At 41.9% G+C, this 16,643-nt stretch overlaps 1 protein-coding gene across 2 annotated transcripts in view; it reads right to left on the reverse strand.

Moving 5' to 3' along the window:
- Positions 1-4,976: 4,976 nt before the first annotated feature.
- Positions 4,977-16,643, reverse strand: part of LOC121137645 (synapsin-1-like) — a 29,243-nt gene continuing 17,576 nt past the window's right edge. The window contains exons 1-2 of one of the 2 annotated variants that reach the window (XR_005874940.1): positions 9,857-9,994; positions 4,977-6,743 (exon numbers count right to left, since the gene is read on the reverse strand). Coding sequence is in view for 1 of the 2 variants with exons in the window: in XM_040740314.1 (XP_040596248.1) it covers positions 6,730-6,743 (14 nt within the window). In the remaining variant the exon portion in view is untranslated. Of the gene's footprint in view, positions 6,744-9,856; positions 9,995-16,643 lie in introns of those variants that run through there. The other variant, XM_040740314.1, reaches the window with a different exon arrangement.

Here is a 16,643-nt window from a genome sequence, read left to right on the forward strand (position 1 = left end):
CCATGGAGAATCTCACTGGAAAAACACCCCCAGATACCTGGTGTCCTGTGACCAACAATGAACCTTCTGTCCCTCCTCTGCCTCCCAGCACTTCATCAGCAACTCTCTAAAAGTAGTGCTACTGTGATTCTGAACTCAGAAATGGTTGTTAGCTGGCCATCCAATTTAGAAATCTTATCTCTGTGAGATTTACATGGCCCTTTCCTTTCGTTTTCCTTGGGATACATCAACTAATGACAAAGACTTGAACTATGAATGGAGATGCACTGATGTCCAGGAAGAAGTCTGGTCAGAGAGATATGCACAGGTTGCATGGTGACAGAAACCCTAAGACAATGTGTTGTTCTTTTGTTTAAATTACAGGAGAGATGGAACATGAACCAAAAGACTCATTAATCTACATGGAGTTCATTGAGGGGAAAGGGAAGAAGAAAAGGGAGAAGGGGGAGAGAGAAAGAAATGGAGAAGAGAGGCGGAGAAGGGAAAGAGAGAGGAGAGACAAAGGGAGAGAGACGGGACGTGTGGAGGTGTTTGTTTAAAAGGGGAAGTCTGCACATGCATACAGCCCCATAACACGCTGACATAGCCGTGACATGGCCAAGCAACACAGGGCCCTTTGAGCTGCCTAAGTATCTGCCTGAATGCAGATATGCATGTCCCACCCATTGTCAGGGGGGCGGAGGTTCCAACACAATGTATCAGTTACTTTTCTGTTTCTATTATAAAATACCGTGGTCAAGGCAACTTGTAGAAGACAGAGCATATTCTAACTTATGGTTTCAGAGGGATAAGAGTACATCATGGCAGGGAGGATTCACAGTGAGTGGCAGACTTGGTGGTGGGAATAGCAAGCAGAGAGATCACATCTTTTTTCCTTCTTTTATTTAAATTAGAAACAAGCTTGTTTTACATGTCAATCCCAGTCCCCTCTCCCTCCCATCCTCCCCTGCCCCCCCACCAACACACTATCCCATCCCCTTTCTGCTCCCCAGGGATGGTGAGGCCTCCCATTGGCGATCTTCAAAGTCTATCAAGCAGAGCCTAGGCCCTCCCCCCTGTGTGTAAGCTGAGAGAGTACCCTCTATGTGGAATGAGCTCCCAAAATCCATTCATATACTAGGGATAAATACTGATCCCCTACCAGAGGCCCCATAGATCACCCAGGCCTTCTAACTGGCACCCACGTTCAGAGGTTCTGGGTTGGTCCTATGCTGGTTTCCCAGCCATCAGTCTGGGGCCCATGAACAACCCCTTGTTCAGGTCAGCTGTTTCTGTGGGTTACACCAGCTTGGTCCTAACCCTTTTGCTCATCACTCCTCCCTGTCTGCAACTGGATTCCAGGAGTTCAGCTCAGTGTTTATCTGTGGGCGGAGAGATCGCATCTTTAATGGCAAGCACAGAGAGCAGAAAACTAGAAATGTGGTAGGCTTTAAACCCTCAAAATCCAGGGGTGTACTTCCTCCACAAGAATACACCTTCCAACTACATCTCAAAAACTGGAGACCAAGTGCTCAAATACCTGAGCCTGTGGGCAAATCTCTCATTCAAACCACCACATGGCATCTGGGATGAAGACAGCAATCTCTAATCGCAAAACTGGAAAGGCTGGAGTTGCCTGTGGTTCCCAGTGCTTCTAGACCGCAAGGACTGAGGCTTCATCCTTAAGTAAAAGCTCACCTTAAGGGACCTCCCAGTGAGGACCGCTACACAGACCCATCCTGCTTCCTGTTGATGCAATGAGGGTTCACAAGACACTGCTCGGAAAATGAGAGTTCTGTGTTCCTTCCTTTGGTTAGATCATACAATGAGGCAAAGGTTCTTTTTCTTTTTTAGGGGAAGAATTCAATTTATTCAATGCATTCTGCATCAAATCCAGAAATGAGTCCATTGTGCCGTCACTGCATTCTTCTCAAGAAAGACACTTTTCTACTATTTAGCTTCTGCTACATTTTCTTGCTTCTCAGAAGAAGCCGAGTCAGTTCCCTGGGATAATTCTTCCTCAGATAATTCTAATAGAAATCCCATCACACTTCCAATTCTTAGAGCAATTGTCAGAGTTAAATGAAAAAGGGTCTCTTGCACAAGGACTGGCACTTGGTGACACCCAGCTGTGTTGCTTTGCACTGCTCTTCAGAGAGCATCAAGTATGCTGGGGACATACCGAGGCATGGCTGTAGAGTTCCTCCTGGTCCATTTCTGTCCCTTCCACTGTTTGTGAGAAGGAACAGTGTGGCAGATACCCTGTAACTGCCTCATGCAGAAGTCCAAAATACGCTGCCCTCAAATAGCAGTGTTTTTCGGAAGGCCAGTCCCATGATGAAAACTTACTTGCTGGCCAGCATTCGAGTATGATTCTTAGCAGTTTCTCTTATTCCCAATCTCGGTGGGACCTCCATCTGTAGCGAGCCGCCAGTGTGTTCGCGGCTATGGCGCTACCATACTTTTACAACGATCTGAAGTTAAGGGCTAAGGATGTAAAATGAAGACAGAGACAGGAGCTCATTCTTACAAGGAGAATGCCCAAGGCAAAGGTTCTTATGCTCAACAGAATTCTTCATTTAAATGCCGGTTCCTCTGAAAGAGTGACAGTATTTGAAACTGGGGAGTCAAGTTATAGTGAGGTCATGCTAAATTAGCCCTAAATCCTATATAACTGGCGCCCTTATAAAAAGAGGGAAATTGAGACACAAAAACAGACTCGAAAAGTGGGTTTCACATCATGTGACAAAGGAGGCAGGGACTATGGCTGTGTTGCCACAAGCAAAGGGATGTTGAGGGTTGTCAGTGACCACAGGAAGCTAACAAGAGGGCCAGGCCTCAGCCGTAGCCTGCCAGGGCCTTAATCTCTAGCTTCTGGCATTTTGAACAAGAAAATAAATCTCTGTTGTTCCTAGTTGCTCAGTTTGTTGTATTTTGTTTTGGTTTGGCTTTTGTGTTTTGAGACAGGATTTCTCGGTGTAGTCTGGCAGTCCTGGAACTTACTCTGTAGACCAGGCTGTCCTTGAACTCACAGAGATCCACTTGGCCTCTGCCTCCCGAGTACTGGGATTTGTGCACTACTGCCACACAGCTGTAACATTTTTTTATAGCATCCCTAAGAAACAAATACAATTTTATCCTCTGCACTAATGATAATTTTATTTTGGCTTTACTTGGTGATTTCATGCATGCAGTCAGAGGTGAGTTTTTTTTGTCCTGCCCCATTCTGAAGCTACTTAACCAAATTACCACACAGGAGGCATATGTTAATTATAATTGTCTGGCCAATGGCTCGGGCATATTACTGACTAGCTCTCACAATTAACTTACCCTGTTTCTATCAGTCTATATTTTGCCAAGATGCTCGTGGCTTGTTACCTCACATCTTGCTTCTCTGGACACTACAAGGCATCTCCCTAACTCTGCCTCCTTTCACTCTCCATCTTTGTTTGAATTTCCCACCTGGCCCTATTCTGCCTGGCCATTGGTCGAAACAGCTTTATTCATCAACCAATAAAAGCAACAAACATTTGCAGCATACAGGAGATCCCACATCACACGCTTATCTCTTTATCATACTATAAGCTCATAAATCCTCGAATCTAGTCTGTCTGTACGGCTGTTTACTCTTTACCAGCACAGTGCCTGGCCCATGGTCACTCAGTACATATTTGTTGAAATGAAAGCATGTGCTTATCAAAAGAACATTTACTCTATAGAGTGAGTCCAAGGTCCCTAATAGCTTCAGTTTTCGGTCTTTAATTACATATGCCCTAGGTACTGATTGTGTCTCCTTCTTACTCCTCGGTTGATTTTTAGCCAGGACCTTCTTTGTGTATGTATCCAAGCTCTACAGTATCTAAGATGGCAGTTCTCACAAAGCTGAAGGCTCCATATCTAGGCATGGGGACTCTTGCTTACAAGTTCAGCAACAATGAGTCTGAACCAGGAGGAGTTCCACAAGTTCCCTAGCAACCTGGCTGTGTAATGAGCTCCAGGCCAGCCTGGGCTACAGAGAAAGATCCTGTCTAAAGGGAAAGTAAATATCCCACATCCTGAGAAATGCATCATTAGGAGATTTCCCCATTGTGGGTTGTCACAGAGCATATTTACATAAAGTTCAATGGATTTATCTGGTGGTACACTGGTCTCTATGCCATAAATATGTGGCACTTTCTGTTTCTCCTATGGTCATGATGAACAGAACAACACAAGTTTATATCACATCCCAACTAAACAGGAGATTCAATAAATATTTTTTGGTAAGCAATGAATGAAATTAATACATATCCCAGGTGGCTTCAACTGCATTAAAGCTATTTTATGTGCCATCTGATAAAACTATAGTTAATTTTGAAATCCTCTGTAGAAATATGTGTAGTTAGGTTCCTTCTAAATATAATCATGTGTGTGCACACACAATTTATTGTATGGATCTGCTTTGCTTCCCTGCACACAGACCGCAGAAATCCAGAGGAACAAACTGCTGCCTCAGAGCTACGGACTAACACAGGCATTTTTAATCCTTGAAGTTTTTCTATGGCTGAGCAATGCTTTTTTCAAGTGCAATAACACTGATACACAGACATATTTATTGTCTACTCACAAAGTCATTCCTCAATATGATTACCGCACGCCTCCCTGAATACCATTAAAAAGCAAGGTCTCATTTTTCTAGGATGGGTTAACTGAAGTTCTGCATGAGAGCGAGTAATGGGAAGTATGATTTCTCTAGCCCCCTTTGGCCTTTTGAGTCTGGCTCCACCCTTGCTGATCTACTTTCAAAGTCAAGGCAAACCTCTTGCAAACTCTGACATCTTTCAAGCAACTCTTTTGGTTCTTTACACATTCCCAAGAGCTTAATAAATACTATTTTTGCAGCTTTCTTGGTGGCAAAATAATGAGTCCTTAGTGTGAGCTCAGCCTCTGCTTGCTTTGTGATGTGAGAAGATATATTCAAATCATTTTAAACAAAATTCAAGGACAGGAAGCAGTCTTAAAAACTGTCAAAATTTAAGTGTTCAGTAACTGTGCCATACTGTATATTCTAGAAAGGGCTATTGTTTTAAAAGATAAATCATACCTTGTTGAGGAATTTAAAATATAATCTGAATATATTAACAACTGAAATGCTCCAATTTACCAGAAGTTCTCAATGAAACTGTGACCTTGTGTAGGCAAGGGCCTATGGAAACAGATGTAAGACCATGGCGGTACCTCCTCATGGGATCAGCAGTGATACCAGTGTGTTGTCACTAGTGAGTGAGCTCTGCAACGTTCCTCATCTCTCTTGCCTCTCGTTTGTTCATATGAGCAGCTTCACTGAGATGCCAGCATACACATTGTCTCAGACCCTCTGCTTGCCTCCCTACTTCCTCCCTTGCCCAATGAATCTTTGTTTCAGTGGTCGGAAAAGCCACATGCCTGTATCATGGTGTTTTAATTGCACTCTATATGGTAGACCGAAAGCTTCTATAAAGTCATCAACTGTCATTTTCAATAGTATAAATATCTACCATTTGGGGACATCATCAATATTCAATGGGTTGTTTTAAAGTGTTGCTATTTTGAATAATGGTTCAATGAACAATTTTATACATCTAACTTTCTGTCTCTTATTTCCTAAAGATGCATCCCAGGACTATAATCACTCACAATTTATTAAGCATATAATCCTGATAAGAGAAAGAAGTTTGAAGCAGCTAATCTTTCCCCTAGTTAAATATCTGTCCTCATGTATTGCTTAACAACAAGGACACATTCTGAGAAATGCATCATTAGATTTCTTTGTTTCGTGATGTCATAGGGGATACATATATAAAGCTCAATGGTATATCTTGTGGCGCACTGGTCTCTATGCCAGGGTCATGATGAACAGAAAGAGCAAAAGCAGATTAACTCAAGCCCCAAACAATGGTGCAATGAAGGCGTGCAATGAACAAAGACACATGAGGCTGCTGCCGTCATAAAATAACACCTGCTTTATAATACACGGCTTTATATCCTTTGCTTGTTTGTTGCTTCCTTTTCCTTTTGTAGTTAGGGAGTCTACTTAGGAGTGAAAGCAGTATGATATAGTAAATATGTAATCCAGATCACAGTGACCAATTGTCATTATCAAATCTTATACACTATGAAAACTTGATCATCATTAGGCTGTGTCCATAGGAGAAGATACTGAGAACCGAGTGCCTTCTGCCTGCCTTTCTCTTCCCAGCTGTGGCGAGGCAGACAGCCTTCCTCCACCAGGTGCTCCTGCCATGATGCACTGTGCTGCCACAGGCCCAAAGCAAGGAGAGAGCCAAGCAACCCTGAACAGAGACCTCCGAAACTGTAACCAAGGTTTGGTGCAGTGGTGGAGGACTAACAGAGGTCCTTCCTTCACGTGAGTGATAGCTTATGGCATCTCAGTTCACCAAGCTCTGAGTTCCTTTTCACTGGACAAGCTGGTGTGCTCTATCCCCTCAGACTTAGACACCAAAACCTGTATTAGAAAGCGAATTCACATAAGGTCTTATTAGAAGTGGTGGATACAGAATGTCAGTCTCTTTGCAGTGGTCCCTATACATTCAGTGACAAGGACCACACTTGATAGTAGATTGAACAAGAACAGAACACACTAGAAGGGCCCAAGATCAGGTTCATCTGGTGCTGGACAGAATATTAATGCAGACGGTTTTTAGCAAAAGATCCCATTGGAAAGTCCAGTTGCATGGAGTCTTCCCAAACAAGGAATCAGCAAGAGGTCAGTTAGCAGGTGTGATCTGTAAAAAAGACAAAGACCTTAGGAAAATACTCTCTATAGAACTTAGTGACTATAACCAATTGGATGGAAGGCAGAACCCTTTTGAAGAATATAGGTAAGCTTCAGATTTGGGATTTGTGGTAGCTTTAATATAATTGGTCTCCCCTTGGGTAGTAGATCAGTATTTATCCCTGGCATACAAATGGACTTTGAGTGCCCATCCCACAATGAGAGATGCTCTCTCATCCTGGACTCTTGGGGGAGGGCCTAGGCCTTGCCCTAGATGAAATGACAGACCATGGATACCCCCCATGGAGGAGGGTGTAGGAGGAAGGGAGGGAGAGGGAGAGGGAGCTGAGATTGACATGTGAAGCAACCTTGATTCTAATTTAAATTTAAAAATAAAATTTAAAAAATATAATTGGCCCCCATAATCTTACAGGGAGTGGTACTATTAGAAGGCGTGGCTTTGTTGGAGGAACTGTTACTGTGGGGGCAGGCTTTGAGTTTTCTCAGGATACTGTTCAGTGTCTCAGTCGACTTCCTGTTGCCTGCAAGAGGTATGACTCTTAGCTACTTTTCCAGCATCATGTCTGCCTGCATACGTCCATGCTCCCTGCCATGAAGATAATGGACTGAACCTCTGAAAGTGTAAATGAGCCACCACAATTGAATGTTTCCTTTATAAGAGTTGCATGGTCATGGTGTCTCTTCACAGCAATAGAAACCATAACTAAATAACAGCTCACAATAATAATTAAGAATAAAATTGGAGAGATGGAGAGATGGCTCAGCAGGTAAATGTACTTACTGCCAAGCCTTATGACCTAAGTTTGATCTCTGGGACTCTAGATAGTAGAGAAGAGAAGCAACTCTCAAAAGTTAGCCTTTCACCTTGACACTTACATACACATGCACACAAATTAATTCATTAAACGTAATTTTATTTTTAAAAAGGTAACAATGAAGGATTGTTGTAAGAATTAATATATAAATTTGAAATTTTAATATTGAAGAAATTTTATAGAAGACTAATGTTTTATATTAAATTCAAGGGCACTGAATTATTTTAAAAAATGCTTAAGCCTTTGTCCTTTCTGGCTTTCAGTTTGTTTGGGGATTTTGTGAGTTTGGAGGTATTGGGGATTCCTGAGATCCACAAGGTAGAATGCTAATCTTAAAATATGTAGCTCACAAAATTAAAATATCTGAAGGTATCAAAGCCTAATAACTAAGTTAGCAATACCAAATTTCATGAAATAGAATATGAAGAAGAGATCATCATCTACCTCCAGGCACACTGATGAATATTGTGTTATATGAGAGAGAGTGTAGTTCTAATGGTTAAAAGACTGAGTAAGAGTGTGTGTTGTTAACATACCAACTATGAAAGCTTGCTTGTGCTCATTTTGTTTACTCTTAAAATTAGCATCCAACCCGGGCAGTGGTGACATATGCCTTTAATCCTAGCACTGTGAGTTTGAGGCCAGCCTGGTCTAAAAAGGGAGTTCCAAGACAGCCAGTGTTGTTACACAGAAAAACCCTTTCTCAAAAAAAAAAAAATATATATATATATGTACATCCAGCTTGCTCCAATGCTCTTACCAGAGAATGTCAGTAGAACCTTCAAAGTTTCTACCAGCCAGCATGTCTGTCTTCTATATGCCAACCTGTGACCCCAAACACTTGACATTCCTTATGCATAATCTCTCTGCATGTCACAATAATAATTCATTATATTCAATGCTACAATTAGTGTTTCAACATAGATGACTTATCTCCTGAAAAAAACTGCACAAGTCATGCATATTTTATTTGAGTACTTTATCTATAATATAAAATCGAGTTGCCTCCATTATCATGAACTCTTTAGACAGGAACAGTGGGAGCTGAACAGTCTCTGCAGGAGCTTTTTCTTGCTGACCACATATCCTCATGGGTGCTTACTTAATAGAGGCTCCGCTTTACTGCATACCAGTGGCAAAGATACTATTTGTTTGCCAAGCTGTTTTCTGTCCTTCGTAAATACTCAAGATCTCATTTCCTTGCCTTCTTTCATCTCACTGAGGTGCTGTGACTACTTCTAGACAGCAAGATGACCAAAGGGAATGCATACTACTTGTTCTTTACAAATTCTTTATCTACATAGCCAACCTGGAGGCCATGTAGCAAGGGGCATTGAGTGTGCAGTCTTGATTTCCAGTTCAGTTTTGAAAAGACCGTTTCATGAGAACAGTCTGACCAGAATGTCTGCCCTGCCCCTGTGTGAGCTCTACTATATTGTTGGGGGAAGTCCTGTGCATTTGTCAATAAAGTACTGTTGAGCCTATAGGGAACCAAGATAGGAGGGACTAGGAGTCCAGGAGGATTCTGGGAAGGAGAAAGACAAGGAGTTCGAGATGTAACGCATGGGGTAGGAGCCCAAAACTATTCTCCGGTAAGAGACATACTTAGATTAACAATTATGGGGTAATTACTTAAGGCAGAGGTAGCCAGAAAGAGACAAGCAAGGCCAACAGCTTCATAATTAATACAGCGTCTTGTGTGTTTATTTGGGACTGATGCGGCTCTAGAACCAGGCTGGCGCGGCAGAGCCCAGGCGACTGGCGGGGGATAAACCAAAGCGGCTAGCAAAGAAAAAGCTTCTCTTAACACTATATTCAATGCCCAAGACATAAATGCTGTGATTATAGTAACTGACATGAATTACCTTGACTAGAACAACTTTTTTGTACCTGCTATCTGGAAAAGTGGAATGCTTCCTATGTGTTTATTGAGTTGATTACATTTTTTTTCATATCCCAGTAGTTACTGATTTCCCTTTACCTCATTTTAAAGGGTGATCAAGAGCTAAAATAATACTACCCTAGCCAAGTGGATAATTGATTGGCTCGAAACCTTTTGAAATGCAGATTCAGATGTGCTACCAACACCGAGATTCTGTAGGTTTTTCAGATGGAACATCAAGATTTATACTTTCTATACAGCTTTCTGAGAGGTCTCAAGCTGTCCAAATAGCCAGAAATGAAATCATGCTGTGTTATAGGATTTCTGACTGTTAGAAAAAACCCAGAATTCCTCAAGAACTTGTGAAATCAATTCCTATCTGCCAAAAGGAGCCATTTCCCTTACCTGTGACAGAAGAGACATATGGCTCCATTGACATATACCTGTGGCTGCATATCAAAGCCTATGACTCCAGGCTCTCTCAGTCACTACTCATGAGTACTTGTTATACATTTTAAAGTTCTCATGCAAGTCTCCTGGCATTTCCTTCCCCTCAGCTACTCATCACCATCTATGGTAGTTAAATGTAATTGCCCCCCATAAGCTCATAGGGAGTGTCACAATTAGGAGGTGTGGTTTTGTTTAAGGAAGTATGATCTTGTTGGAGGAAGTATGTCACTGTGGGGGGTGGGCTTTGAGGTCTCATATATGCTCAAGCCATGCTCAGTGTTTCAGATCACTTCCTGTTGCCTACAGGATCAATATGTAGCTCCTTCTCCACTCTCAGATCCTTTTCCAGCACCATGTCTGCCTGTTTGCTACCATATCCCACCATGATGAAAATGTGCCAAACCTCTGAAACTGTAAGCAAGCCCAATTAAATGTTTTTTCCTTTACAAGAATTGCCATGGTCATGGTATCTCTTCACAGCAAAAAAAAAGCCCTAACTCAGCTTATTCTCTACTTATGGAGGAGCACGGATCATGTCCCAGCAGGAGGGGGAGTGGCCCAAGCAGATGACTGTCGCACCAAACGAGAGTGGCCCAAAGCTGACCACAGGCGCCATTACAAGATGGGCTACGGAAGCAGAAGCGAGGCTTCAAGTGTTTACTAAGAAAAACAATTGACTGCCCAAACTCACACTGGATGAGGTCATCGCAGTCGCAGACAACGTCCAACAGGGGATAGGACACTAGATACATCACAGGAACACCTGTAAAATTATTGGGTAATACTTTTCCCGCCCTGCGGTTTTTCACTTTAAGAGGGCTCCAGTGTTACACAATAAAGGAGATCTTGCCTGACTCGACTCCCTGTTGTGCCTAATTGTCTCCAGGTTTCAGGGAGGCTGCAGAACTGGCAAACAGTGCACTCTACCCTCTCCAACCTCGGACCGGGGGACCACAGAGAACCCCGACATCTACTGTTCTCTACTATCTCTATGGTTATTCTTTCTTATTCTTTTATTCTCTCTCTCTTTCACTGTGTTCCACTCCCTCCTTTGCTCTCTCACTATCTCCACTATTTCTCCTCACTCACCCACTTCCTAGCCCTGTACATGTCCAGTCTTCTGACCATGTCCGGTGTTCTTTCTCTGCCTTCCATGAACACCTACTCTGGATGTTCTCTCTCTCTCTCACATCTACAATAAAAACCTTAGCCATATCACAGATCAGTCATGTCCCCAGTTTCCTTACTACACCTCCTCACACGCACCTTCCACGTGATTTTCATTTACAGTAGTTAATTTTTAAAATTACTATCTTAGAGCTTTCACAAGAAAAAAAGTAGAGACTGTCTCTGTCCCTTGGTCACCAAGGACAATGTCTTGAACACAGAGTCTATTTAAAGACCACTCACAAAATGGCAGCTACTAGCCTTAGGAGAAATAATGAAGGTGGTTGTATTCACTGAAACATTCCCTCTCCTTTACTCTCTTTGATAGACAAGGTTCTGTGTTTCCTTCCTCTTGTCAAAATCTATTCTAAAGTATAATAAAGAGAGAAGGAGAGGGTGGAAGATATAAGAACTCCTTATACACATTCGCACTCAATATAGCAAGAAGTAAAACTATGACAAAAGACCCATTTGAAGGCCAGGTTTCAGTTCTACAACAAAAAATAGTTGCTAAAAAATGAAAATCCAAACTGCTCAAAATTAAAGTCTCAATTCCCTTATTATTTGCACTAATATACTCAAAAAAACAAAGCAATAATAGTATAGGAAAAAAAATCATAAACCGACCCAATCTGAAAAGTACACTTACTTTGTCAAATGCTAGCAAATGTTACTAAAAAGCAAAGCCTTCCATTTCCTCTCCCAGTGAAGGACTGTGGAAGCAGAATGAGAGATTCCTTTGTTTCAGAATGCCACTGCCACCCACCAAGGGAGAAGCATTGAGGTCGAGCTCTCCAGGCCTCTCAGAAGTTAGCATGCACACGTTCAAACCAGTGTTCAAGACTAGAGAGCAGGGCAGCATGTGAGCAACAGGCACAGGCAGCTACAAGGAGAAGAAAGTAACAACAGAAGCCTGCTAGGGTTTTTCAGCAAGCTCACGGTAGTCCCCTAACCCTCTCATCCGAAGGGCATGCGCTCACTAGTACCTTTGCTGTCAGGGAAGTGGCTGTGACAGGGACCCAGAGTCAGAATTCCACCAGCTCAGAAGTGAACTGAGGTTTAAAATGGGCAATTTTTAAAATGTTATATCAAGTCAGATGAGGAGCAAATATGTTAACTATCCGAAAAGAAAATAATAGGGAACTAAGAGTGATACTATCAATAGGAAACAGACCTAAGACTTCAAAATTGAATAAAAACATTGCATACTTCATAAGGACAACTTGGTAAATTCTTAAAGATCCCTTGGACGTTAGACTATATGAAGGCAGTATTTGTAGCTTATGATAGCAGTGTATGTAACGAGGAAAAAACCACGGACTTTGATTTAGTGTTCATCAACTCAGTTCTAGAATTATAATCCTAGAATTCTGTGTAAGGCGCTTTGGGCTTGAAATGAGTTGATGAGAGGGCTGGAAACAGTACATGTATGCACTGACAGTTTATTCACGAAATTGTGAGATGGGTAAGGTTTACGTGTTCTCCCTGCTCTCCAGATGTCAACAAGCCTGATAGAGGTTAGCAGTTGCCTTGTCATTTTTTGTTTAGGGTTCCTCTCTGTGTCCTGCACATCCTGGGATCCTCCTCCCTGCTGGTTTATAAGCTACTCTTATACAGTGATGTGACATCAGCTTCTACAACTCTGTCTCTGTACTATGATAAAATTGGAAAAGCTCTGTTTTGTGTTTGCATCCTGCAAGCAGGACATTTTTGCATGCCTTTGACCACATCTCCATTAGGAAGTAAAAAGACAACAATGGATGCAATTATTGTATGATTCAGCTGCACATCCAACATGACTGACTTGTCTGGATAGTTTCTGTGAAAGTGCTGCTCTCTAGTGCAACAGATCTGCAAATAATGCACATCCATTTCCCACAGCCTCATCCAACAACACAAAGGTTCTAACTTCAGTCAGGACAGGGACAGTGCATCTATTGACTCATACCATGAGTGCAGAAAGAGAAAGGAAACTTCAAGCATGAAGACATCATGGTGGGATTGTGCTTCATATCAGAAGTGACAGACAGGTTAATACATCCAATATTTTAACAGAAAATTGCAACTGTGAGACTTGAGGTATGGCTTAGTGTTTAAGAGCACTGGCTGCTCTTCCAGAGGACCCAGGTTTGATTCCCAGCACCCACAAGGTGACTCACAGCTGTCTGTAACCCTGGTTACAAGGAATCTTATGGCCACTTCTAGCCTCCACAGACATCAAGCATACATTCGATGCACAGACATGTGCAGGAAAAAGTGTCATACACTAATAATAATAATAATAATAATAACAATGGAAAATGCAAACTGATTACTACATACTCAAGAATGAAATAGGAAACCAGAAGTGGAAAAGTCCTAGCCTCCAAGTTTTATATAATTTGATCCAAGTAAATAGATTTTAAAATACATGTTTAAGAGGCAGAAGATATGATGCAGTCTTGAAATTTGTTTATTAGCCCAACACTGTAGCCCATCCAAATGTGAAATGTACTATGGATTCAAATTACAAACCAAACTTCCAAGACTCAGGAAAAAAAATGGAAATATGTCATTAATGACTTTCAACTGATTGCATATAGGATGATAATATTTTGAACATATTAGATCAATACATTACATGTCAAAATGATTTTACTTGTTTCAAGAAAACAGAAAATTATGCAAGGGGTTTTCATTTATTTCCATGAGATAGCACTGGACTTAGCAGTGAGCACACTGAGTTGTGTGCCCCGGAAGAAATCGCCTTTCAGATTTGGAGATACACAGAGAGAAAAGGTCAGTGGAAGAAAGGGTGGTTAATGAAGGTTAGTGGGTGGAGACGGGGAAGAAAAGATGGAGTGTGAGGAAGATGGCCGTGCAGAGCCTGGTGACAGTAAGAGGGAGGAAGAAAAAGGCAATACAAAGCAAGAAACTGAGCAGAAGTTCCTGTTTCTCAGCAGCCAGGAAGGCAGTGCTTGGAAGGGTACAAGCAAGGGAACGTTTTACTTCTTTTTTTAAAAAATTCATTTTCCATGCAATATATTCTGACTGCAATTTCCCCCTCCCACAACTCCCTCCATATCCTCCCCACCTCTCCTCCCATCCACATACACACCTTTCTTTCTCTCTCTTTTTAGAAAACACACAGGCATCCAAAAAATTAAAATAAGATAAAGCAAAAGCAAGCCAGAATAGGAGAAAACAAACAAAGAGAAGAAAAGGAGCCAAAGAAAAGGCACAGGAGACACATGTGGACACAAAGACACACAGGATCCAATAAAAACACAAAATCGGAAGTCACAATATGTGAGAGAGATCTGGAAGGCTAAAAAGAAAAACTGCTGTGACAAAGTAGTGAGGCGAAGAGCGTCCAGAAAGTCCAGAGTTTGTTTTGCACTGACCATACATTGCTGGGCACATGGTCCCTCAAAGGGCCCTTAGTTTTAGTTGTCCTTCCCAGTATTTCCTTCCTTACCCACTCGTCCCTTACCCTATACCTAACCTCTGGAGGTATATAGATTTTAGTCTGCTTATTAAGTATTTAACAGCTGGCATACACATTTAAGAGAATACATATCATATTTGCATTTGGGGGTCTAGGTTGCCTCACTCAGGATGATTTTTTTTCTAGCTCCATCCATTTACCTGTAAATTTCAAGATTTCATTTTTTTAACAGCTGAGAGATATTCCTTTGTGTAAATACACCACATTGTCTTTATTCATCTGTCTATTGATGGACACGTAGGCTGTTTCTAATCTCTGACTATTATGAATAGAATGCCAGTGACCATGGATGAGCAAGTGTCTGTGCAGTGGGATGAAGAGTACCTTGGGCATATGCCCAAGAGTGACATGGTGGCTTGAGCAGGCATGGCTCCCATAGACTCAGGTGTTTGAGTACCTGGCCTACAAGGAGTGGCACTATTAGGAGGTGTGGCCTTGTTGGAGGAAGTGTGTCACTGTGGGGGCAGGCTTTGAGATCTCAAGTGCTGACTATGCCCAGGGTAGAACATACTGCACTTCCCTTTGCCTTGGGAGCAAAAAGTAGAATTTTTCAGCTCCTTCTCAAGCTCCATGTCTGCCTGCATGCTGTCATGCTTCTCACTGTGACAGTAATAAACTAAACCTCTGAAACTGTAAGCCAGCTCCAATTAAATATGTTCCTTTATAAGAGTTGCTGTGGTCATGGTGTCTCTTCACAGCAATAGAACACTGACTAGGACAAGTGGTATAGATCTCTGTGAGTTCCTGATCTACAAAGGGAGTTCCAGGCTAGCCATGGTTACACAATGAAACCTTGTCTTGTCTTAGAAAAAAAGCCAAAATTAAGAACTTCACTTTCATCTGGGCATTGGTGGTGCATGCCTTTAATCCCAGCACTCTGGAGGCAGAGGCAGTGGATCTCTGTGAGTTCGAGGCCAGCATGATCTACAGAGCAAGTTCCAGGACAGGCTCCAAAGCCATACAGAGAAACCCTGTCTTGAAAAACCAAAAAAAAAAAAAAAGAAAGAAAGAAAAAGTCTAGTAACAAAAATTTTAAGCTCCTCATTATTTTTGGAATGTTATTGTGAAGCACTGAATTCAGATTCCCAAATAGCAGCAAGAGAATTATACAGCTCAGACACTCAATTCAATAAGAAATTAAGAGCAACAGGACAGCCTCACACACATCCTGACATAGGCCTGTAAGCAACACTTAGGAGAGAGGCGGCTTCCGGTCTTTTCCCAATATACTGTCCACAGGCTCAGTGCCGTCTAATAGGCATGGGAACGGGATGGGTGTGCAGTAAGGAGACAGTGGGAAGTTTCATAGACGCTACTCCCTCCCTTTAGCGGTCCACAAGGAATATGCTTTTCCTTGAAAACCCTTTGAAATGCCTAAGTGCCCCTCGATAGACATCGATTCCCCTTCAGTCAAGCTGCCAGCTTGTGTTCCTCTATCATCCTTTGTGAGTCCAGGATGTGTGGGTCACAAATACCTGGGTGAGTGAGATTACGAAACGCAGTCACAAAGTAAGTGATTATTTCAAAACTCGTCTTTGTCACATTGAAATGCTTCACAAAGCACCTTTCCCTCAGCTACAATTCATTTCAATTGATGCCATCAGGCCGGTATCTATTTCCTGAGTGACTCTGCCATACCCTCTATTTCAAGAGAGGCCAGTCAGGTTATGGATTTGTTAGTAATAAGAATTGCCGAGGAGCAGTTTGTGGATGGTAGGAGCAATGCAAATTTCCATGAGCAGTAATAAGAAGATAATGATCATGCTTTGCTTCTGAGAAGTGAATGACTCTAAACCCCCCTAAGCAACACTTAACCTATTGTGTTAAACAGTAATGCACCGATATCAGAAGTGTCGATGTCAGCTTTTAGAGTCTGTTGGCATCAAAATGTCATTTCAAAGTTAAGTTCTCTGAAGTATTCTTTGTCAAGTTTCCTTCCATGATATTCTTTTCAGACAGAGCAGTAAGCGTCAGAAGAATTTCTCTGTGTGTTAATGGTTTGCTTATTGGTTCATTCCAGAGTGTGAGAGAGACAAAAGGGAAGTGTCATAAATAGGTTTTTAACATCCCATGGGTTTTCTACACAAT

Source organism: Mesocricetus auratus, unplaced genomic scaffold (genome assembly GCF_017639785.1).
Source record: "Mesocricetus auratus isolate SY011 unplaced genomic scaffold, BCM_Maur_2.0 Super-Scaffold_6730, whole genome shotgun sequence".
In the NCBI taxonomy this organism is placed as follows: domain Eukaryota; kingdom Metazoa; phylum Chordata; class Mammalia; order Rodentia; family Cricetidae; genus Mesocricetus; species Mesocricetus auratus.